General features: G+C 37.3%; 2 protein-coding genes across 4 annotated transcripts in view; one reads left to right on the top strand and one right to left on the bottom strand.

Annotated features, from left to right (window-relative positions):
* LOC128686169 (nuclear RNA export factor 1) overlaps nucleotides 1-23,425 on the top strand; it is a 292,531-nt gene that overhangs the window by 16,637 nt on the left and 252,469 nt on the right. The window lies entirely within an intron of this gene.
* Nucleotides 2,515-23,425, bottom strand: part of g (adaptor-related protein complex 3, delta 1 subunit-like garnet) — a 248,858-nt gene continuing 227,947 nt past the window's right edge. For all 3 annotated transcript variants that reach the window (XM_070083159.1, XM_070083157.1, XM_070083158.1), the window contains 5 exons: nucleotides 21,828-21,959; nucleotides 21,387-21,557; nucleotides 20,993-21,112; nucleotides 12,920-13,073; nucleotides 2,515-10,942 (listed from right to left, as the gene is read on the bottom strand). In XM_070083159.1, the coding sequence (XP_069939260.1) occupies nucleotides 12,975-13,073; nucleotides 20,993-21,112; nucleotides 21,387-21,557; nucleotides 21,828-21,959 (522 nt within the window). In that variant the 3' untranslated portion in view covers nucleotides 2,515-10,942; nucleotides 12,920-12,974. The remainder of the gene's footprint in view (nucleotides 10,943-12,919; nucleotides 13,074-20,992; nucleotides 21,113-21,386; nucleotides 21,558-21,827; nucleotides 21,960-23,425) is intronic.

Below are 23,425 nucleotides of genomic sequence, written 5' to 3'. Positions count from 1 at the left end.
GTACGAAGGGTGAGCCTAATGACAATTAACGCAGGATGGAGGTTGACTGCAAGACGTATTAGAATGGTTGTCGGCACCACAGACTGGGCATTCGGCTATACTGTAGATCTGTAATATTTCGCTGGGTGACCAAAACGCCAGCAATTTCTATACTGTTGCGGTGTAGGGATCACCTTTCGAACTTGTAACCGATGTCCCGCGACATAAACAGAGGATGGGAGTTCATGGCTGTCGAAAGTTAATCGAGCCACATTGCAAGGGTATCGTCTCCGCCCGTGGGCAGGAAGGACATACGTGTTTACTTTGAGGATTGGGAGATCCTGGAGTTCCAGCTGTTCAAGAATGTCATTGCCACATGTCTGGAAATTCTGTTGGACTATGGTATGGGGCAGAATGACAGTACCACTACAAGAATTGAGAGAAAGATGTTTTTCAATAGTGATAGGAGTAGTATCGATATGCGAAAGGAGAGAAAGATCATGAGCTTGGGTAGCATTCTGGACAGTGACGATGCGCGTACCGCTCTTGAGAGCATGAGACGAAATATCTCTACCAACATGGCGCAGGAGCGCTTTGCCAATACTATGGTCGGAAAGATAGGCAGAAGAAGAAGTCGGTCTTAAAGTAAAGAATTTAGTCCATTGTGTGGTCCGAAACTGAGCGTGGAGAGGGAGTGCATGATGTGTCGGCCTTTTCCGAGTAGAATGGGAAGGTAATGAAGTAACATCATCAGGAGATTGTCGTTGGAGTTTAGGAGTGGAACTGGAGTTGGTCTGACGTGAAACGGGCTGGCAATTCGAAAATTGCCGTACCGTAGAGGGAGAGGCCGGAAGCATAGTCAAAAGGAGAGTGGAGGTCAGACAAATCGAAGGAGTCAGTCGAAACCCTGGTACCTGAAGCGGGTGAGGAAACAGCACCAGCAAGAGGTACAGGGGCATCAGGAGTGTCCGAATAGTGGTCAAAAAACGAGGCAGGGTCAGAATGGGGTGCGGTATCAAGAAGGGGCCCGGGGGTAGTAGGTTCATGGATTGGGTTCTCCATGGTTAGGTTACTCCTTTGCTTTTTGTTTTTAAGAAAAAAAAAAGAAAGAAGAAAAGAAAATAAAAATAAAAAAAATAAAAAAAGGGGGGAGCGGGGAGGAATAATTCTCAGGAGGAATGAAAGGGCCGGAAATCTCCCTCTGTGCCAAAGAGGACCTCAGCACCGTAAGTAGCGCAGATGCAGCATGGAACCCGTTCCATACCCTACCCTTCATGCCAGTAAACCAGCAATCCAGGATAGCAACCTCACATCTGCCGAGCTACCTCGGTGGACAAGAGAGGGCAGCCGGATATCCGCCACAAAGCATACCTCCTTCGGCCACCACCCCCGGAATCCGAAAGGTGGCTTCCAGAGATACACTCGTTGCCCGAAAGACACCCAAAGCCACCCTCCGGGATACCGGAGAGGGATCGGGACATCCCCAGGCGATCCAGATTCCACGGCAAACTACGCCACCGCCAAGAACCTCAACAGAATGGGATGGACCCTGGTACCCTTTCCCCTACCTAGAAACGAGCGCGCCTGTGGAAAAAATCCCAAAGGCCAAAAAGAGGAAGGGCAAAAGGGAGGGGTGGGGAGGATGAGGAGGATGAAAGGAAAAAGGGGAGGATGGGATAGGGAAAGGGGGGATTGGGGGTAATTAGGTTCGGTCTGAGGAAGGAGACCGACGGGTCTAATTCCTCAGACCAAGAGCCTCTTCACCACGCCAAGGAGCCCCCCTTGAAGAGGTTATGACACAACACTGACCAAAAAAAAAAAAAATTACAAATCACTGAAAATTACGATGGCAAGATTCATCCTGGGTTCATAATGTTGACTCTTAGATTTTTAATCTGCTCCAAATACATGCAGTGCTATATGACTCTTACATGTTTAGAACTGTTCATAAATGTAATACTGTAATAATTCAAATATGTACTGTATTACATTAATGTAATCAATGTGAAATAGTTAAAATTAATTTTGTAGATGAATGGTTCAAAGAACCGACACGTTAAATTAGACACATGTGCAACTCTTGGGTATCTTTATTGAGGAAACGTTTCGCCACACAGTGGCTTCATCAGTCCATACAAAGGATAAACTTGAAGAACAGGAGGAGAATGGGGTAATCAGTCCCTCAGCCTTGAGTCGATGTGGTCAGTCCATCAATCTTGAATAGACTGATGGACTGACCACATCGACTCAAGGCTGAGGGACTGATTACCCCATTCTCCTCCTGTTCTTCAAGTTTATCCTTTGTATGAACTGATGAAGCCACTGTGTGGCGAAACGTTTCCTCTTTAAGATACCCAAGAGTTGCACATGTGTCTAATTTAACAAAATTAATTTTATTAAAGAGCTAACGCATTATGTTATTACACCTTTACTGCTCCATAAAATGGTATGTATTCTATGGAATTATTAATCATCTTGATCATGACTATCTCAAACATGGAAATGCAATAATATAAAGTTTGAAAAAATAATTCATCATTTATCATATGTTTATTTATTTGTACAGAGGGAAAAGGAACAAAGAGTAAGAATTATACAGGAATAAGTTTGAGTACCAAATGAAGTATAATGGCAGAATTGTAATTGGCGAGTGACTGGAAAAATAAATTATAAGAAAAAAAATAGTCAATTAAGAAAGCTAAGTTGGTATGGTATGTAAATTAGTGTTTGTATTAAAGCACACAGGTAAGCAGTACTTAGTTCAAGGAAGAGAACCATCTGTTGCATATATTTTGAAAAGTTGTATGAGGTGAATCTAGTATCAGGTTGTCAAGTGTTAGAAATGCATAAGGTATGCTTTAGGTGAAAAGCTATGAAGATTATTACTGTACCGTTTATAGAAAATGCATGCTAAAAAGGTGTGGCCAATGAGGAGCTAAAAAAAAAGTACAGGGAAAATGTATGGGGGTGTGTATAAATAAAGAAAATCAGAGTAAACAAAACAAGTCAGAGAATGATACTGGAAGCATTAAGTGAATGTATTTATACTAGGAAGAGGATAACTGATGAATTTAAGAATGAGGTGAATCACATTACAGATGAGAAAAAGAAATTTGCAAATGCTGAAGAATTTTTGGAAAGAAGTTTGTCAGTGGATGGATAAAAAGATGTATGAAAGTAGTGTATAATTATTGGTAAAATTAATGCCAATATTTTGGGCAAACTGCCATGAGCAATTAGCGAGACATTTATAATAGCTATGTTTAGTTCACCAGAAGCTTGATAAAACTCCTGTTGAGTGAGTCCTAATATGTCTCATTAGCTGCTCTTGTGTCCAATTAGGTAACAAAGTATAGTGGTGCCAAACACCAGTCTAAATGCTGCAGACCCTAAAAATTGAGATTTTTCTCTTCCTTCTAACAGCATTTTACTCATGCCATTTTCAGGGTGATGAGTTTACAGGCATACATATACTATATTGTAATTATTATATAGATTAAAGTGGCAGCATTAGCCATGTTAATTTGTTGATTACCATCCAAAAAAGCTTATAAACTCAATAGATAAATTACTGCAACTTCATCCATTAACTACTTAAGTGCCATCTTGAATTAAAAACCAGGACATTATTTAATCCTTAAGGCAGAAACAAGATTAGTTGTCAACACATTTAAACATAAGTAAATATACTGTTGAAAACTAGGCACAATGCTGACAAGTGGTAATGTAAACATATTAACTTTAGTGAAGTCCTTTATTGATACCATGTTTCACCCAGGGGTAGGCTTTTTTAAGCAAAGCCCACCTACAGGTAAATTGCTGTACCAGAAATGGACTTGACTGCAATTAATACCTTTACTACCAATTATTCTCTTGCTTAACCCTTTCACTGTCTCCCATGTTGAGCTCCATTTTTGATGCTGAGTGTTGCTCAAACATATCTACATTTTAAGCACAGCATTCTCAAACATGCTGCGAGAGGTAACCTTTGGCTTAGACATGAGAATGGGTCTGTGAAATGGATGTGCACAGTATATAAAAAAATCTTTTTCCCACGCAGTGAGGAAAAAAACAAACCTCTGATCTGTGTTCGATTTAATTAAAATACATGGAGGGAGAGAGTATGGAGGAGATGAATGTATTCAGATATTTGGGAGTGGACATGTCAGCAGATGGGTCTATGAAAGATGAGGTGAATCATAGAATTGATGAGGGGAAAAGGGTGAGCGGTGCACTTAGGAGTCTGTGGAGACAAAGAACTTTGTCCTTGGAAGCAAAGAGGGGAATTATGAGACTATAGTTTTACCAATGCTCCTGTATGGGTGTGAAGCATGGGTGATGAATGTTGCAGCGAGGAGAAGGCTGGAGGCAGTGGAGATGTCATGTCTGAGGGCAATGTGTGGTGTGAATATAACGCAGAGAATTCGTAGTTTGGAAGTTAGGAGGAGGTGCGGGACTGCCAAAACTGTTGTCCAGAGGGCTGAGGAAGGGTTGTTGAGGTGGTTCGGACATATAGAGAGAATAGAGCGAAACAGAATGACTTCAAGAGTGTATCAGTCCGTAGTGGAAGGAAGGCGGGGGAGGGGTCGGCCTAGGAAAGGTTGGAGGGAGGGGGTAAAGGAGGTTTTGTGTGCGAGGGGCTTGGACTTCCAGAGGTCATCCGTGAGCGTGTTTGATAGGAGTGAATGGAGACAAATGGTTTTTAATACTTGATATGCTGTTGGAGTGTGAGCAAAGTAACATTTATGAAGGGATTCAGAGAAATCGGCAGGCCAGACTTGAGTCCTGGAGATGGGAAGTACAGTGCCTGCACTCTGAAGGAGGGGTGTTAATGTTGCAGTTTAATAACTGTAGTGTAAAGCACCCTTCTCGCAAGACAGTGATGGAGTGAATGATGGTGAAAGTTTTTCTTTTTCGGGCCACCCTGCCTTAGTGGGAATTGGCCAGTGTGTTAATAATAAAAAACATGTAGTAAGTGAGGCGTTTTCTAGGGTATTTTTTTCATGGTTTAATATGCTGTGTCTTGGTGTCTTTTGATATACTAGAAGAAATACCAGTGAAATAGAAATGATTATGGCCAGTTTCAGACAGGAAGTACTATGAAATAAGCCTCAAAGTGGCAGAAATGTTAGATTTCTGATGAGTATCCTGAGGAAGGGTTGACCCTCCCCAGTCTGTTTTACTGGTTTTTACTAGGTCTGCTTGATTTTTTGGTTATATTTTAGTACCTGAGAAATTGGGTAACCTTCAATTTTTTTGTGATAATGGAGGGCAACTGTTATATAGGAGAGACCTGGGAATGTGACTAATGAACAAAGGAAAGGTTGCATTGGTAACTGGAATGCTGTGTTTATTTTGGTATCAGAATTTACTAAATTTTGTGTTAAGTGGGCCAAGTTACTGACTTCTGAGTGCTTTATAGGGTAATTCTGATAAAGATTTATTTCTTTGTAAAGGTTAGAATGTGTAATTACAATTTTGGTTTGCTAAGTACAAACAAAGCCATTATCATGCTGGTGCATTTAGGGCAGACTAATAGTTGAATGGCCACTGTCAACACTTTTGATTTTGGGCATTGTGGCAGTGAAAGGGTTAAAAGTCAAGATTATTTATTTTCAAATTATAACACTGTATTTTCTATGTATGATATATAATAAATTAATTAAATTTGGCTAAATATATGGCACACACACTAAGCTTTCTGCAACTCAAACCAAATTACTTTTAAAAAGTTATCTAACTATTCACTTAATATTTAATGAATAGTTTAGATAACATATTAATCTGTACATAACATTTTGTGATTTTTATAAAATGCAAAATTACACACTAGATCATTATCATTGGCTTTTCTGCAGCATAAATTGTACTATGATGAGCTGCAACTAGTGTGAACACTTGCTTGATGTAAATCACAATACTATGGCTGGAACAATTCGCACCTATTTCACAAACTGGAGATGATATCGGATAACATTTAGGTCTATGATAAACTGAAATGTTACCCGTTTCACTTCCAATTTTTAAGTTAGCTGTAAAATGTTTACTTCATGTAAATACCCACATGTGCTTGTTCATGCTATTTGCCAAAAACATATTTGATGGACTCATTTTAAGTCAATATTGATAATGAAGTATGATTTTTATAAATCTAGAATTTTACTACCTGTCCTGTATTGTCTTGTGAAAATTTATAAATCACACTACCACAAACCAATGAAAAAATCAGAAATGTCCCAGCACTTCCAGAAGGCTGGTTGTAATTTGATGCAAACTGATTATGCTCAACTGGAAAGCATACTGCTTTTACTGTCTCTATAATGGGAAAAATAAAGCTATGATACAAATGTAATAATAATGGTAATAAATTCTCAGTTCCTGCCAAGCTTGCTTTAAATAATTATCTTATTTTCTGTATGTAAATTCATATGTGTTAAGAATGTTTCATTTATGCTATGCAGTTATGCAAAATGCAGAAATGAGCTTTAACATTTACTATAATAATTACTAATAAAAATATGACAACAGTTAGAAAAATCTGACAAGTTCAAGTCTGAACCATAATTAGGTAGCAACATGTTATCAAAATGCAGTTTATCAACTGATCAACTTTACTTTTCATGTTTATCATACATTGCTAAATAAAGTATAAATATATTCAGATATTAATGAATATTTTTTATACTCTATTTACAACATAAGTATTACTATTCCCATATGTATATTTTGAATTACTTAGGAATAAAGAAAATTCATAATTTTTTTAAGGAACAAAGTATACTTCAACTATAGCAATTATATAATAATTGATTTAAAAGAAAAAAGGATGGTACTGTAATGCAGAATCCTAAGTCAAATTATTTTTCAGATTTAGAATCTCATACGTTTTAGGGCTTCAAAATAACATTTTAATTATTCACAGCACAAGCATATTACAGCTACAACCCTCAAGTGTCCTGTCTAAGAGAATATTAGTCCATGGTTTACAGTTGTTTCTTATCAATATACAAATCAGATCAATACAATTATCAAAAACTTATTTTTAAATCATTTCTAATTGAGAATTAAGTTTCATGGTTGTTTTACTTGCAAAAGCCATAAGATAATGAGTCACATATATGGGACTACCAGATTTTTTAGGTATAACATGCATTTTCACATGATCTATAGGTAAGGAGGAAATAGTTGTAGAAAGGACAAATAGAATTACACATACAAGTCCTCCAAAAAATATTGATGAATTACCTGGGTAAGGATGCTAATTTAAGATTTATGTGCACCACAAAATTTTACAGAATTAACATGGCCAACTTACATAAAGTAGAAAAAGCAAAAGCATTTTTAATGAGCTTATTAAAAAAAAAAAAAAAGCTAAGTTGAACTTCCAAAATAAAATGAAAACTTAAAGTTAGCAACTTCAACATTAAAACTGTTTACATTTTTAGAACTTAAAATAGTTGTATACAAAAAATGCAGAAAACTAGCTCATAAGGATATCTGATAATAAAATTAATTTTGCTACGAGTCCTTACCTAGCTAATGGGAAGGTGGGACTGAACCAATCACAACTGAAGTAGTTACCTTCCAAGACACTGGCAGTTATCTAGGGACACTTGATACACACAGAAAGCAAACCAGAGATAAACGAGTAAAAGCAACAAATATGTATATATATATAAACCACAAAAAATATCAAATGCAAGGGTGAAATTTAGTCTTACAATCAAACTTGAGTTATCCAGTATTACAGAAATGCCCAAGTGCAAATTTAATAGTGGAAAACAAAGAGTGCAAATAGAAGCCCTTCACATCTTAAAAGCCTCTTTAAAGTCTTTGAGCTGTACTACATTTTTGCTATAATCCAAAATAACCTGAGCTGTAAGTAGTTTAGTTAGCTTTAGTGCCTATTGACTACAAGGTGGTAATTAAGGTATCATAAAGACTACAATCAACTTAGGCAATATCAAGGATACTTTAATCCCTAAGATAGTGCTTACAATTTGTAAACAGCATATAACCATTTCTGTATAATGTACCCTCTAATTCATATTATAGTACATACCAAAAAAATTAAGGGGCCATTTTTTCAAATATAGAGAGACAGTACAACACTAAGATAATGACTGTCATAAGCCCACAAATTATAAACAAAAATTTCATGACATTTTGGTCCAATCTGGACTGTATTCAAATCATAAAAAGATACGAGACTTGACTGATCCTTGCAGTTCCATTTCCAATTTCTGTATGCTAAAAAAAGATGTAACTAACAAAAAAAGATGGAGGCAGAGGTAGCGGTGAGGACGAAGAAGAGGCGGCGGAAGTGGTTGTGTATAGGACAAACATAAAAATACAACGAAAAGTCAGTCTGTTTTAAGCCTGTCATAATTTAATAGTCAAGAGTGAATCTACAACACAGACAGGACTTTAAAAGTGTAGCAGAGCATTTAAGGAGTGATAGACAATATGTGCTCAAGAGGATCTGAGCAATCAAAAGTTGGTCTATAAGGGCACCCTAGTAAATCCCACAGCTATTTGGGGAATCATCCCTCCATGTGAGCTGATAAAGTAAGGATTGTCAGAAACTTAACAATCCTACTATTTACATCTTAAAAACAGTCAAGACGAGAATTATTATCTCATTCAAAACGAGTGATAAACCTGTATGGATCACCCAGCATTGTTTGGCAAAGAGGTGCTGTTAGTGGGTAGAGGTTAGATGATAAACTCATCTGCTACAGGGGTAAGTCACAGCAAGTAAGCCAGATTCTTTTCGCTAAGAACTTCAGCACCTGCATCATGGATGGGACATAAGCAAATGATCAATAACATCAGGATTCACTGGCAGTGGCAGAGATGTGTTTGAAGTCTAGACTGTAGGATCTAAAGGACCTGAGAAGGGGCAAAGGAAACAAAAATGCCTAGAGGGAGGTCAGGTTGCAGCTGACTGGAGTAAGCAAGTTCAACTAGGTCTTTAGCATAATAGTGTTTGATGGTTGTTTCAGGAATGTGCCATGAGATTTATGCATCTGATAATGTGCTGTCTTAATTTAGGATCTATGGGGTTCTAGACCTTATTAACATTCAAAGGAAGCCATAAATTGATAAGGATCATACAGTGTCTGGGAAATCAAAAGGTGCATGCCTGAAACCAGTTTGAAGGCTCTTGTTACCCTTGAAGCACCACCTGTGACTAGACCAGATAATTGAATTTGATCCAAAGGAAATGTAGCTTAAATACCTTGCACAAATATGTAAGCCATGTACACCTGTGTGTTACTTGTAGTAACAATGACTGTTACCATAGCATATAAGTATGTAAAAGTATACAGTAAATGAATAGGCAGCATGATTTAATTAAACAATCAACATATATATAAACAAGTTATCAACTACTAAAGCTGACATCACTGCATTGTCAAGTGCGTGACACTTGACAATGCTGAGCATTCGCACAGAAGGAACATTGATGAACTCTTCACCAGCATCGAAGCTTTTTGGGGTAAAAAGATGAGGGGATATAGGTTAAACAAATGAGGTTCAGCAGGTACATTACTCCAGTCAGATCCTGCAAACCTGGTTGCCAGCTTCATGCATCTCAAAAGTACAATATTTATTGTTAATGTATCTTTAAAAAAACCAATAAACCCAATCTACAAGAGGAAGTACATTGATTTATTGACAACACGACTTCAGTTCTCCATCCCACTACCCATCACCAAGCACAGCAAAGTAAGTCCTTAACTAATACAGTAGCATCATAACTCAACCTCCCATTTTACTTCTAACCATTAAAAAAAAAAAAACTCAAGGAAGCAGAAACAGATTACATGCAGGTCGCCACGCATGGTAAGAACATGGAAAATGCATTTGCTTAGTTACCAATCCCTGGCTAACACAGCATGGGTAGCCACAGCCAGTGTGGCCCAACGTATTGATAAAACACACAATTCCTTTACCATGAATGGGATTTTGTTATTAAAGGGAAAAAAGAAATGTCATCAAATTTTAGACTATAATTTGAGAAGCTGTTGCAAGTTCTTACAGTCATGGTACTACCTGAACCACAGTTTATAACTTGTCTCCATACTTGCTCACTTTTGCACACATTATAAAACACATAACTTCAAATTTCAATTTCTTCATGGGATATTTACTCTAATGTACTAAAATCTAATGAATTAATAAAAAAAAAGCTTTAGTTATTTTTATGAGACCCTTTACATAAACTACAGTCTCTTAAGTACTCACTGGAAAAGCCTGAGTATATCTGACAACACTTAAGTCACCAGCAATAAGATTACTGGATTATTATATTTGTGTGCAAATGTTAAACCCTTAAGGGTCATGCAACATCTGGGAATTAAGAAGGGTGGGGGTATCAGGAAGATAGCTCCAATTCCTTGAATTAAGAGCCCTTCACCAGCATCAAAGCACATCCCTTGAAGTCGCCATAACCAGGAATTGCAAAGCATATAAAAATATATGTAATTTAACACCACAAGTTAGATATGTAAAAATAAGAGGGGTATCATTGGAAGTAAATACTGATTAATTCATCCAAAATCAGTCAGTAAATATTATAAATTTTGCAACTCACAGCATTCTTAGCAGTATTATCTATTTAAAAAAATATGTAAATACTTAGGTCATGTTTAATCATTAAATCCAAGATATTTTTCATTCATAATAAAAAAAAACAATAAATTAACTAACCTAGGAATCAGCTCTTTTCAAATCAGATCTTTATTTCCTAGCAACACCACCTACATTGAGGAAGTTGGGAAGATTCATGGGAATTACACTTTTCTATTAATATTTTAATTAAAAAGAAAATTGCGCCTTTACCTGATTAACTACAATGTTCAAAGTTTTGAGGCTTGATGCAAGCAGGCACTGGAGTGAATTGGCTCTGGGTTTCATTCAGATGTCCTCCCTTTCACCTACGTTATCACTTGCATTACTGCATGAAACAATTTAAGAGAAGTGATACAGATGATTTAACCAAATCAATTACTATTCAAACTGTCAAAATTTAAACTTGGATTTTATATACATTAAGCTTTCATTAATTTCATAATACATAAAAAATGAAAGCACACAATTATATCTAATTCCTTGTAATAAAAAATAACTAGCTATTCAGTCCTCTTGAAACCCTGTCTAACATGCTGGACAAAAGGTTAGTTTCACTATAATTGTAAGCGGAATATTATATCACCTAGATACAGAGAAAGTAAAATGGATAATGCCTCATAGTTAGGTATGAGGAGAATGTCTAAACAGAATCAGGTCAGCACAAGGAAGGCTGCCTGTGGCCCAAAATAAGCCCATGCAAGGCACTGGTGAGACTCTTCTAAAACCAATACCATTTTTATTTCCTTCCACAGTTAGCCAGGCCAATTCCTTAAAATAAACAGTTGCAATAATATTTGAGATATTACACACACACACACACACACACACTGCATACATTGGAAAGTTATTTTCTAATGAAGTAAAGCAGTTTAGCAATACGCAGTATCGGTAATGTAAGATGTGTATGTACTATTTGATAATACTCGCAAAGCCACATACAGTATCCAAACCATCAGGTTTTAACCATCTTTTTATACTCTTACTTTTCCCAAGTATCTTTTACTTTTCCCAAGTATCTTTCATACTTTTTATTTACAGTGGTAAAGTAATAAAATATTGATTATTTCAACTGCATACTGCTGAAATTATGTATAAAATGAGAATTATGCTTTTAAGTTGATTCACTTAAAACTTACTGCAAGAACAGCATTTTCATAAAAATGGCTCATAAACACTGGGAAAGGGAGCATGAAAAGGGGGTGCGAAAGAATACACAATACACCTCACTACTATTTATAAAAAGATTAATTTTCACTTGCAAGTAAATGAAGGAGAGAGACGAGATTAATTATAGTTAAATATATAGTGTAATTTCTGATCAAATAAGACTTGGAAACCTGCAAAAATTAACTGAATCAGTTAAGTGGAAAAAGAGCAAAATTCTTTTATTTTAGTACACACAAGACTCGGATGAGATTCTTCCAATGTATATACAGGTACAGTGGAACCTCAAAAATCGAACTGCTTCCAACACAACCAATTATGTAAGTGTACAGTGGACCCCCGGTTAACGATATTTTTTCACTCCAGAAGTATGTTCAGGTGCCAGTACTGACCGAATTTGTTCCCATAAGAAATATTGTGAAGTAGATTAGTCCATTTCAGACCCCCAAACATACACGTACAAACGCACTTACATAAATACACTTACATAATTGGTCGCATTCGGAGGTAATCGTTATGCGGGGGTCCACTGTATTTTTGTAAGTGCTTTTATAAGTGTATTTTTGAGGGTCTGAAATAGACTAACCTAATTTACATTATTCCTCATGGGAATAAATTCATTTGGTAAAGGCACTCGAATAGCCTTCTGGACCAAAGAAAGTTCGATATTTGAGGTTCCACTGTATATAGTTTTTAAAAACATTTATCATAAATAAGATGTATTCATTCAAAAAATTATATAGGGATACAATTTTTATTGTCAAAAAAACATATTAATACAAAATTTTATGATAAAACAAGTTACAGTAACTTTGAAATTATGAATTTATATAACTTAATCTGTTTCCATAAATAATGATGCAAGTCTCAAAGTCATACAGAATTTCAACAGCTAATATTGTTCCACAAAATTCGAAAATAGGTCAGCAAATTCCACGTCTGACTTCTATACGCAGTACTTATTCTATTAAAAGAAAACGGTATTTATTATAGTCTTATTAACAAAAAAGCTTCCCAAAATTTTGGACAGGTGAGAAAAATTAAACTAACTAAACTAATTTTTCCTGATACAGTACTTTATAATTTATAGAAATTTATATTTACAGTGTATAGCATAGACAACTGATGAAGACCTTACTTAGGAGCACAGTGCCATCTTCCCAACTTGCAAACAGGAAGATCCTATATTACAGCTACTGTTTTTGCATTAGTGTAGTTTTTAAGTGATCCAGAGCATTGGACAAAAGTATTCCCTCTGTGCTCTTGCCATCTATTGTCAAGTGATGTGATGCCTGTAACAAAAGGTACATTATTATTATTATTATAAAAAAGAAGCACTAAGCAACAAAAGGTACAATATACAAAACATCCTGTACATGAAGGTATCAGTTCACACAATTATTAACATTCTATTCTAAATTCAAGTTAAGTGAAAACAAAAACAGCACTAGATGGGAGTGAATAAATTTTTTCCAACACCTAGTTCTCTTTGGTTAAGATGATTCATTAACACATTTTCCATCCTTAACTTTTACAGTCATGAGAATTTTTATTCAATGTTCTTAATCTGGCTCCAGAACATAATTAATTTATATATACATGACATTAACTACTCCACTGCAATGCAGAACATATAGAAAGGTTCATATATTTTAGGCCATAAGCCAAGAGCATACAATGTCCATTTTTTTTTTTTGGGTGGGGGGGGGGGGACTCTTTATAGTTGTCTTTTCTGGAAATTCTTGTTAAACCCTGATGTTTTTTAAATTATTATTACTGTATTTTTATGTTTTAACACATCAGCCATTTCCCATCGAGGCAGAGTGACTCAAAAAGAAAGAAAAATACTTTCATCATCATTCAACACTTTCACCATCACTCATACATAATCACAAGGAGGCAACAACGAGTCATAGTACGTGACGAGGTGTCAGAGTGGGCGCCTGTGACGAGTGGGGATCCACAGGGGCCAGTCCTGGGACCTGTGCCGTTTTTGGTACATACAATTAATCTGTTCCAGACACCCAAAAGTAATTAAAAAAAAAATACATTCTTTAACCCTTTCAGGGTCCAAGGCCCAAATCTGGAGTCACGCACTAGTGTCCAAGAATTTTCAAAAAAAAAAAAATTTGTTATTTTTTCTTATGAAATCGTAGAGAATCATTTTGTGAAGGTAATAAAACAAAAACTATGAAATTTGGTGGAAAATTGACGAAATTATGCTCTCGTGAATTTTGATGTGTCAGCGATATTTACGAATCGGCGATTTTACCGACTTTGACTCCCATTTTAGGCCAATTACATTATTCCAATCAACCAAATTCTTAGCTATTTCACTAGTATTACTTCTATTCTATCGATTGAGCACAAGAAATCGCCAAGTTAACTGTTTCAACTACAAAATAAAGTGATCGGAAATTGTTAATTTGGCCAATTTAACACAAAGTTCAAAATATTCCAATTTCAAAATAGGGTCCAGAATAAACAATGTAGGCATTCCTGGCACTAAACTAACATTTCCTCTGTTCATTAGTTATGTTTTGAGGCTTTACAAATAAATTCCATTTTGATTTTTTATTCACATAATGAATTTTTATTCACACCAAAAAATAGAAGATTTACTGTTATGCAATACTGTAATAATTGTATAAATATCATCACCATATTTGTGAATGTATATTAGACCCACCAGCTGACGTGTATTAGATGTGTGAGGTCGTTTGTTTACTCTTGAATATCGGCAAAAATTTAACATTTCCGCTACTTTGAGCTCAGTTTCAAGCCATTTCCAGTGCTAAAACCAATCAAAATCATCTCTATTTCTGTAATATGTCTTCCATTCTATCAAATGAGACCAAGAAATCGCAAATACAACTATAAAAAACATACGAAAAAACACTGCAAAGTTGCTGTTTTAATCGAAAAATCATGATTTCAGTTTTTTTCTCTCATTATACACAGTGTGCTGCAGGATCTGTTTTATATGGTGCACACATGCCACATAGATGTATTCTCTCATATCTAGGCCCAAGTGTACCACTCACAGTTTATCAGAGTGAGCTGAGCTCATGGCGTAGATCTACGGTTTGGATACTCACCGTAAAACCGTAGATCTACGGGACGGACCTTGAAAGGGTTAAAGTTTAACTATACCTTTACATACACAGAACAATAATAAATATAAATAAATATAAACATGGTCGTAGGTTGGTGGACAGCATCCACCCAGGGAGGTACTACCGTCCTGCCGAGTGTAAAATGAGAACTTGTATTTGTTTTACATGATGGTAGGATTGCTAGTATCCATTTTTCTGTCTCATAAACATGCAAGGTTTCAGGTACATCTTGCTACTTCTACTTACATTTAGGTTACACTACACATACATGTACAAGCATATATATATACATACCCCTCTGGGTTTTCTTCTATTTTCTTACTAGTCCTTGTTCTTGTTTATTTCCTCTTACCTCCATGGTGAAGTGGAACAGAATTCTTCCGTAAGCCATGCGTGTTGTAAGAGGCGACTAAAATGCCAGGAGCAAGGGTCTAGTAACCCCTTCTCCTGTATATATTACTAAATGTAAAAGGAGAAGCTTTTGTTTTTCCTTTTGGGCCACCCCGCCTTAGTGGGATACGGACAGTGTGTTAAAAGAAAGAAAGATCAAAGTAGAATGACATAGAGCGCGTATAAATCTGTAGGGGAAGGAAGGAGAGGTAGGGGTCGTCCTCGAAAAGGTTGGAGGGAGGGGGTAAAGGAGGTTTTGTGGGAGAGGGGGCTTGGACTTCCAGCAAGCATGCATGAGTGTGTTAGATAGGAGTGAATGGAGATGAATGGTATTTGGGACCTGACGAGCTGTTGGAGTGTGAGCAGGGTAATATTTAGTGAAGGGATTCAGGGAGACCAGATATTTTTATATAGCCGGACTTGAGTACTGGAAATGGGAAGTACAATGCCTGCACTTTAAAGGAGGGGTATGGGATATTGGCATTTTGGAGGGATATGTTTTATATCTTTATATGTATATGCTTCTAAACTGTTGTGTTCTGGGCACCTCTTACAGTGGAACCTCAAAATTTGAACGTATCACATATCGAACGTTTCAAAAATAGAACCCTTTTCTCGAACCAACTTTGTCCCTATTATCGAACGCACCCCTATTTTCGGACCACCAGGTACCAGACCTGTCCGCCGGCCCGCTCTGTCCATGTCCCCACACACGCACTGTGAGCTAGTCTGGCTTTGTTTATGCTTGAGTGAGCACTAACCTGAGCTCTCATTCAAACATTTTACGATTATTTCATTGTATTTAGTGCTTGTGGAACTGTGAAATAAGCTACCATGGGCCCAAAGAAACTTGCTAGTGGTACCCCTGTGGTAAAGAAAGTGAGAAACACCATAGATGTGAAGAAGGAAATAATACAGAAGTATGAGATGGTGTGAGACTTGTCGAGCTTGCCAGGATGTACAGAGGACCGTGGACAGTCATTTTGTGAGACAGAAACAGAGGATTGTGGACAGTTATTTTGTGAGACAGAGGACTGTAGATAGTTATTTTGTGAGACAGGGGTCCAGTGACTCAAGCTGGTCCTAGTGGCATTAAAAGACAGAGAAGGAAAGTAACCCCAGAGAGGGCTTTACCTGAAGTCCTCATGGAGGGGGATTCTCCTTCCAAACACTACCCCAACTACCTGGGCTTCCAGCAGGCGTGTGTGAGCGTGTTCGATAGGAGAGAATGGAGACAAATGGTATTTGGGACCTGACGATCTGTTGGAGTGTGAGCAGGGTAATATTTAGTGAAGGGATTCAGGGAAACCGGTTATTTTTATATAGCCGGACTTGAGTCCTAGAAATGGGAAGTACAATGCTTGCACTCTAAAGGAGGGGTTTGGGATATTGGCAATTTGGAGGGAGATGTGTATCTTTATACGTATATGCTTCTAAGCTGTTGTGTTCTGAGCACCTCTGAAAAAACAGTTATGTGTGAGTGAGGTGAAAGAGTTGAATGATGGTGAAAGTATTTTCTTTTGGGGGATTTTCTTTCTTTTTGGGTCACCCTGCCTCGGTGGGAGATGGCCAACTTGTTAAAAAAAAAAAAAAAAAAAAATTATATTTTTGGGTTTCTGGAATGCATTAATTGTATTTCCATTATTTCTTATGGGAAATATTGCTTCGATTTTCAGACTTTTCAAATTTAGAACTAGCTCCTGGAACGGATTAAGTTCGAAATTTGAGGTTCCAATGTACATAATCACTGCAAAAACAGTGATTATGTATGAGTGAGGTGAAAGTGTTGAATGGTGATGAAAGTATATTTTTTGGGGAGATTTTCTTTCTTTTTGGGTCTCCCTGCCTTGGTGGGAGACAGCCAACTTGTTGGAAAAAAAAAATAATAAAAACATTACATACCTTTATTGAAGGCACTTGTTGGCATATAGAAGGCGGCAAGGAAGGGAGAGGGAGCTAGGGGTTATTGTTTGGAAGGGGAATCAACCTCCATAATGACTTCAGGTAACAAGTCCCTCTCTGGGGTTACTTCCCTTCTTTGTCTTTTAATAGCAGCAGGACCAGCTTGAGAGTCACTGGACCCCTGTCACACAAAATATCCGTCCAGAGAGCTCTGTTTCTGGAGTCTAAGATCTGACTAAAGTGGGCCAATGTTTTATCACTGAACATGTTGCAGATATGGCTTGTTTCAGCTTGGTCAAGGTGATATTTCTCAGCAAAAGCTTGCACCCTACTCCACATTGCACAAATCTCCTTAATCTCTGAAGAAGGCACCTCCTTTCCTCTCTCTTCCTCCTCCTCTGAAGCAAGTTCCTCAGCTGTGGTCTGCTGCTATTCCAATTGAAGGTGTTGCAGCTCCTCAGTGGTTAGCTCTTCCCTGTGGTCCTCCACCAACTCTTCCACATCCTCATCACTCACATCCAACCCCATGGACTACCCCAAAGGCACAATAGATTCCACAACAGGCATAGGGTCATCAGGGTTAGCCTCAAACCCTTCTAAATCTTTCTCGAGGACACATTCTGGCCACAATTTTCTCCAAGACGAGTTCTAAGTCCTGGAAGTCACTCCCTGCCAAGCCTTACCTATAAGGCTTATGCAGTTGTAGATATTGAAGTGATTCCTCCAGAACTCTCTTAGGGTCAATTCAATGTCTGGGGTCACTTCAAAGCACCTTTGAAACACTGCTTTTGTGTAGAGTTTTTTGAAGTTAGAAATGACCTGCTGGTCCATGGGCTGGAGGAGAGGTGTTAGGAGGTAAGAACTTCACTGTTATAAAATTGAAATCCCTAGACAATTGGTCTACCAAGTTTGGAGGATGAGCAGGAGCACTGTCCATTACCAGGAGGCACTTGAGTGGCAATTTATTTTCCAGGAGGTATTTTTTCATACTTCATGGACCCAATCAATGAAAAGTTGCCTTGTGACCCATGCCTTATTGTTAGCCCTCCCCATCACGGACAATCTACTCTTGACATTGTTTTTCTTGAACACACTGGGATTTTCAGAGCGATACACCAGTAAAGGCTTCACTCTGAAATCCCCCCTAGCATTAGCACAGAACAAAAGAGTTAGCCTATCCTACATAGGCTTGTGTCCTGGCAGTGCCTTTTCCTCCTGCATGATGTAGGTCCTCTTTGGCATTTTCTTCCAAAAGAGGCCTGTTTCGTCACAACTGAACACTTGCTGGGGTTAGAATTCTTCAGTCTCTACGTACCCCTTGAATTCCTGCACAAATTTTTCAGCTGCATGTTTGTCTGAACTTGCAGACTCACCATGCCTACAACACTGTGTATGCCACTACGCTTCTTAAATCTGTCAAACCAGCCTCTGCTGGCCTTAAATTCACTAACATCAGCGCTAGTTCCAGGCCTTTTCTTTACAAGATCCGCATGCAACTGCCTTGCCTTTCCACAAATGATCATCTCTGAAACACTATTTCCCGCTAACTGTTTCTCACTGATCCACAACAACAACTTCTCCACATCTTCCATTGTTTGTGATCTCTTTTTCGTTAACATGTTTACCCCTTTCGCCACATAAGCTTTCTTGATTTGTTCTTTCTTTGCCAGGATAGAAGAGATTGTTGATTTGGATTTCCCATAGTACATCCTGGCATGTTCCAGCACTTGCACGCCACTTTCATATTTTTCAATAACTTCTTTCTTAAATTCCATCGTGTTTCTCACTTTCTTTACCACTTTCTCTGGGCCCATGGTGGCTTCTTTCACAGTCACACTTAACCCTTTGACTGTCGCAAGCCCTTTTCTGAAACTGTCATTCTGTCGCAAAATTTTTTTTGGGGAAAAAAAAAAAAACAAATTTCTTATGAAATGATAGAGAATCTTTTCCCGATGGTAATGACACCAAAACTACGAAATTTGGTCGAAAACTCATGGAATTACGCTCCCGCAAAGTTAGCGGTCTCGGTGACATATACACATTGGCAATTTCGCCGACTTTGAGCCCTGCTTTTGGCCAATTCCATTGTTCCAGTTGACCAAACTCATAGCTATTTCTTTAGAACTCCATTTTTTCTATCAGTTGAGTACAAGAAACCGCCCATTTACCGATTTGAACTACCCAATAAAGTGGTCAGAAATTGGCAATTTGGCCAATTTCACGCAAATTAAAAAAGATGCCAATTTCAAAATAGGGTTCAGAATAAACAACGTAGACATTCTTGGCACTAAAATAACATATCCTCTGTTCATTAGTCACGTCTCTAGGCCCCTCTTATATTACTATTGCTTTCTATTTTGATTTTTTATTCATACAAAAATTACAAAATTTACTGTTATGCAAACTACTGCATTATTGTATAAATAATATCAGTGCACTAGTGAAAGAATATCAGATTCCCCAGTTGACGTGTATTGAATGTGTGGTGCGATTTGCTTACTCCTGAATATTGTAAAAATCGAACATTTCCGCTACTTTGAGCTCGATTTCAAGGTCGTTTTTATCGTGAAAATAATCAAAATCATCTCTATTTCTGTAATATGTTTTCCATTTTATCACACGAGACCAGGAAAACAAGAATACAGTGATAAATACTATACGAAAATACACCTCAAAGTCGGCATTTTAATCCAAAAAAACGGTCAGTTTTTTTTTTCTCATTATGCACTGCGTGCTGCAGGATTTTTTTTATGTGGTGCACACTGACCACACAGACCCATTCTCTCACATTTGGTCCTACCAGCTTTCTCCTGCTTGATCTGAAGCCGCTAGAATTTATGCGTATAAATACATCCGAAAGAGTGGCGCGTAAGACGTATATATACGACCAAAACAGTCAAAGGGTTAATAAACAAGCACAAAAACCAATGGATTTTACAGAAATGTTTGGATGAATGCATGGAGTATATGCTCATTTACCAAGATACACAGGAAGACTGACTCGCCTAGACGTGGTGTCCCGGCGGGAGACAGGCTGACGTGTATAATATGGATGATTTACGAGGCACCGGCTGAAATATGGAGCAAAATTTCCACCGAAAAACCAGCCTAAATATGAATCAGGCGATAAACGCAGCAGCCAATATTTGGGGTTCCACTGTATTTCAATAATAAATGGTGGGCTTCATGATACAAGTCAATAGCTTACTTCCGAGATATTCATTTAACACTGCATTAGTGATCTAGTGCAGTAATAATTTCACATGCTCGGACTGGTTCTGGACACTCGCCATATTATGGCCTGTTTTATTCATTCTAGAGTATATATCATGTTTCTATGTTACTTATAGTGTTTATTATGTCATATTAGATCAATTCTGATAGATAAATAAGCCGTAGAGTTGATAGTAGCGTTATATTGAAGTATTTTCTCCTGCCCCTGGGGTGGTTTTTTTGGGGCTGGAACGGATTAATGGCATTTCAATTAAATTCAATTAGGAAAACTGATTTGACATACAAGCAAACTGAGTTACGAGCTCGGTTGTAGACTGAATTAGACTCTGAAGTCAAGGTACCACTGCAGTTTAATATAACCTCCATAAAAATTAATTATATAAAGGCATAAATCTGAAACCTAAGTTTGTTACTAGACAAGGATAGTAAGATCCTTTAGTATATATTCTGCTTAGAATAGTTAACCTTTATTACATAAACTACTTATTACTGTGTTCAGTCACAGAATAAGGATATTGAGTTTTACCTAGGAGAATGCTATTCAGAACGGATAAATAAGGGTTAACTACCTGGTACTTGACTAGTAGACAAACATGGTGACCATGGAGGGAGCGCCCATACAAGGAAGCAGTTTGATCAACACATTCCACTACTGCTAAACTTCCTCCTAGTGTCAATTCCTCCAATACCTAATAGAATAAAATTAGGAAGGGTAATCACATTTACATTTACATAACTATATGAAAGAATAAGTACAAATCATGCAACAATTAACACATCAATGAGCCAAGATAATTAATACCACTTACAAAATTGATGAGTTATGTATACAAAAAGAGAAAATATTAAGAGATGAAGATGGACCTTCCTTCAGCTTCTTTGTCAAGTAATGAGGTAGATGATCCCAACCTAATGATTGATCTATCAAATGTAAAACTTGCACAAATAAATCTATTACTATACCTCTGGGAAAGACCATGGGCAATTTGGCAGTGTGAAGGAAGACCTTGCAGAAAGCTGACCAGAACTTAACAAATCTGTAAAAGTTGCTCGACTTGCTGTCTTGCCAGAGAGAAACGTTGTGACAGGAAATTCAAGGCGCAAAGATATATCACTACTACTGCTGCTGCCATCCTGAAAGAAATAAAATTTACATCAATAAAATGGTCAATGAAAAAAACTTTAATCCTTGCTAACACATTTGCAATAATGTTAATGAAAATGAACTGATATTTTAAGGATTTCAGGTTTCAATCATAAATCCAGAATCTGTGTCAGACATTTTAAAGCTACTTGGCTTGCTTATAAATATTTTAGTTGTATTAAAAAAGTATGAAATTGGGAAGGGAAGCATACAGGAAAGTAAAAATAAGCACTACATAGAGAATGCATTAAGCAAAATACCTGAATATATGAGAGAGAACCCCTGAGCTTGTGTGGAATGGTGACATCTTCAGCAGTAAAAGATAACTGGGTCTCCTTGGATTCTCCTGGATCTAAACTCCAAGGAAGATTAACCAATTCTGATTGTGGATCCTGTAATAAGATGAAAGAAAGGAACTGAAAATCCTAACGGAAGACTAAAATTGAATGAAGAAAATTACATAAGGATGATAAAGTACCGTTTTGAATTTTTAAATTAATTTATATCCAAACAAATATATTTGACTGCTCATAATTTGTAAAACGTTTTAGGTGGCCCTTAAAAATTTATTTTGGGATCAAGTATAATAGAAAACCTTAAGTTGTGCAATCATAACTAGCATTTTCAATTTTTTTTTTTTTTCAACAAGTCGGCCGTCTCCCACCAAGGCAGGGTGACCCAAAAAAGAAAGAAAATCCCCAAAAAGAAAATACTTTCATCATTCAACACTTTCACCACACTCACACATTATCACTGTTTTTGCAGAGGTGCTCAGAATACAACAGTTTAGAAGCATATACATATAAAGATACACAACATATCCCTCCAAACTGCCAATATCCCAAACCCCTCCTTTAAAGTGCAGGCATTGTACTTCCCATTTCCACACTCAAGTCCGACTATATGAAAATTATGTAATTTAAATTTAGGCTTTTGTTTCCAACAGAAGTTCATTTCCATTAAGGAGCACCACGGCAGGCAGGCCTAAAACCTTCCCAGTATGTATTAGGCAACTCCATTGTCTTAGCACTGTTGGGAGGGTGATGGGATGTAAACAAACCAGCCTCTCACATGGGTCAGTGTATGTACAGCACAATTTTAGTTCAGTGCACATCACTCAGTTTTTCCTTCTTTTCAGTGTCCCATCTCACCCTTGGATATTTATCATGGCTTCCAAACGAAGTGTAGGTGACTCTAGTGAAGCAAGGAAGAGCATTAAGAGTGAAACTATGCCTATTACAAAAAAACTGGAGCTACTTAAGATGCTGATGGGTGGTGCATGCATCATGGAGAGTTAATGATTTGGTCAATTTGAGAGAATAAGGCAAAGATATTGGCTGGTGCAATGAGTAAACCTCGGTGTGATACATTGATAAGAATGAGGAATTGGCCCACAACCATCCTCTTCACACCAACATGTTAAGTATCATGAACTTGACTTCAGGGTAAATAACAAATAATGGTAAGTATTAATGAAACAGTTTTTTAGCTAATGTACTTTCCTTTAACCCTTTCACTGTCAGTGATGAATAGGTACGGCTTATGAGCCAGTGTTGGTGACGTATTAATATGCCAAAATTCTAGCGGCTTCAAATCTAGTGGGAGTAAGCTGGTAGACCTACAAGAATGGGTCTGTGTGGTCAATGCGTGCAGTACAAAAAAAACTGGGGCACCCGCATTGCATTGTGGGAACGCCATTTCAGTAGCCCTTGTTTATCATGCCTCACGGTAAAAAATATCTCATTCCCCAGCGAATTTGGGACTCTTCTCTTTCCAATTGATATTTCTAACATAGATGAAAGTGTCAGTGAAGATGAATTTCATGGTTCTGAGGAGTTTGCGACCGAAAGCAATCCCC

This window comes from Cherax quadricarinatus, chromosome 9 (genome assembly GCF_038502225.1).
Source record: "Cherax quadricarinatus isolate ZL_2023a chromosome 9, ASM3850222v1, whole genome shotgun sequence".
NCBI classification, from domain to species: domain Eukaryota; kingdom Metazoa; phylum Arthropoda; class Malacostraca; order Decapoda; family Parastacidae; genus Cherax; species Cherax quadricarinatus.
The sequence above is the reverse complement of the archived record's forward strand: the minus strand, read 5'-3'. Positions and strand labels throughout refer to the sequence as shown.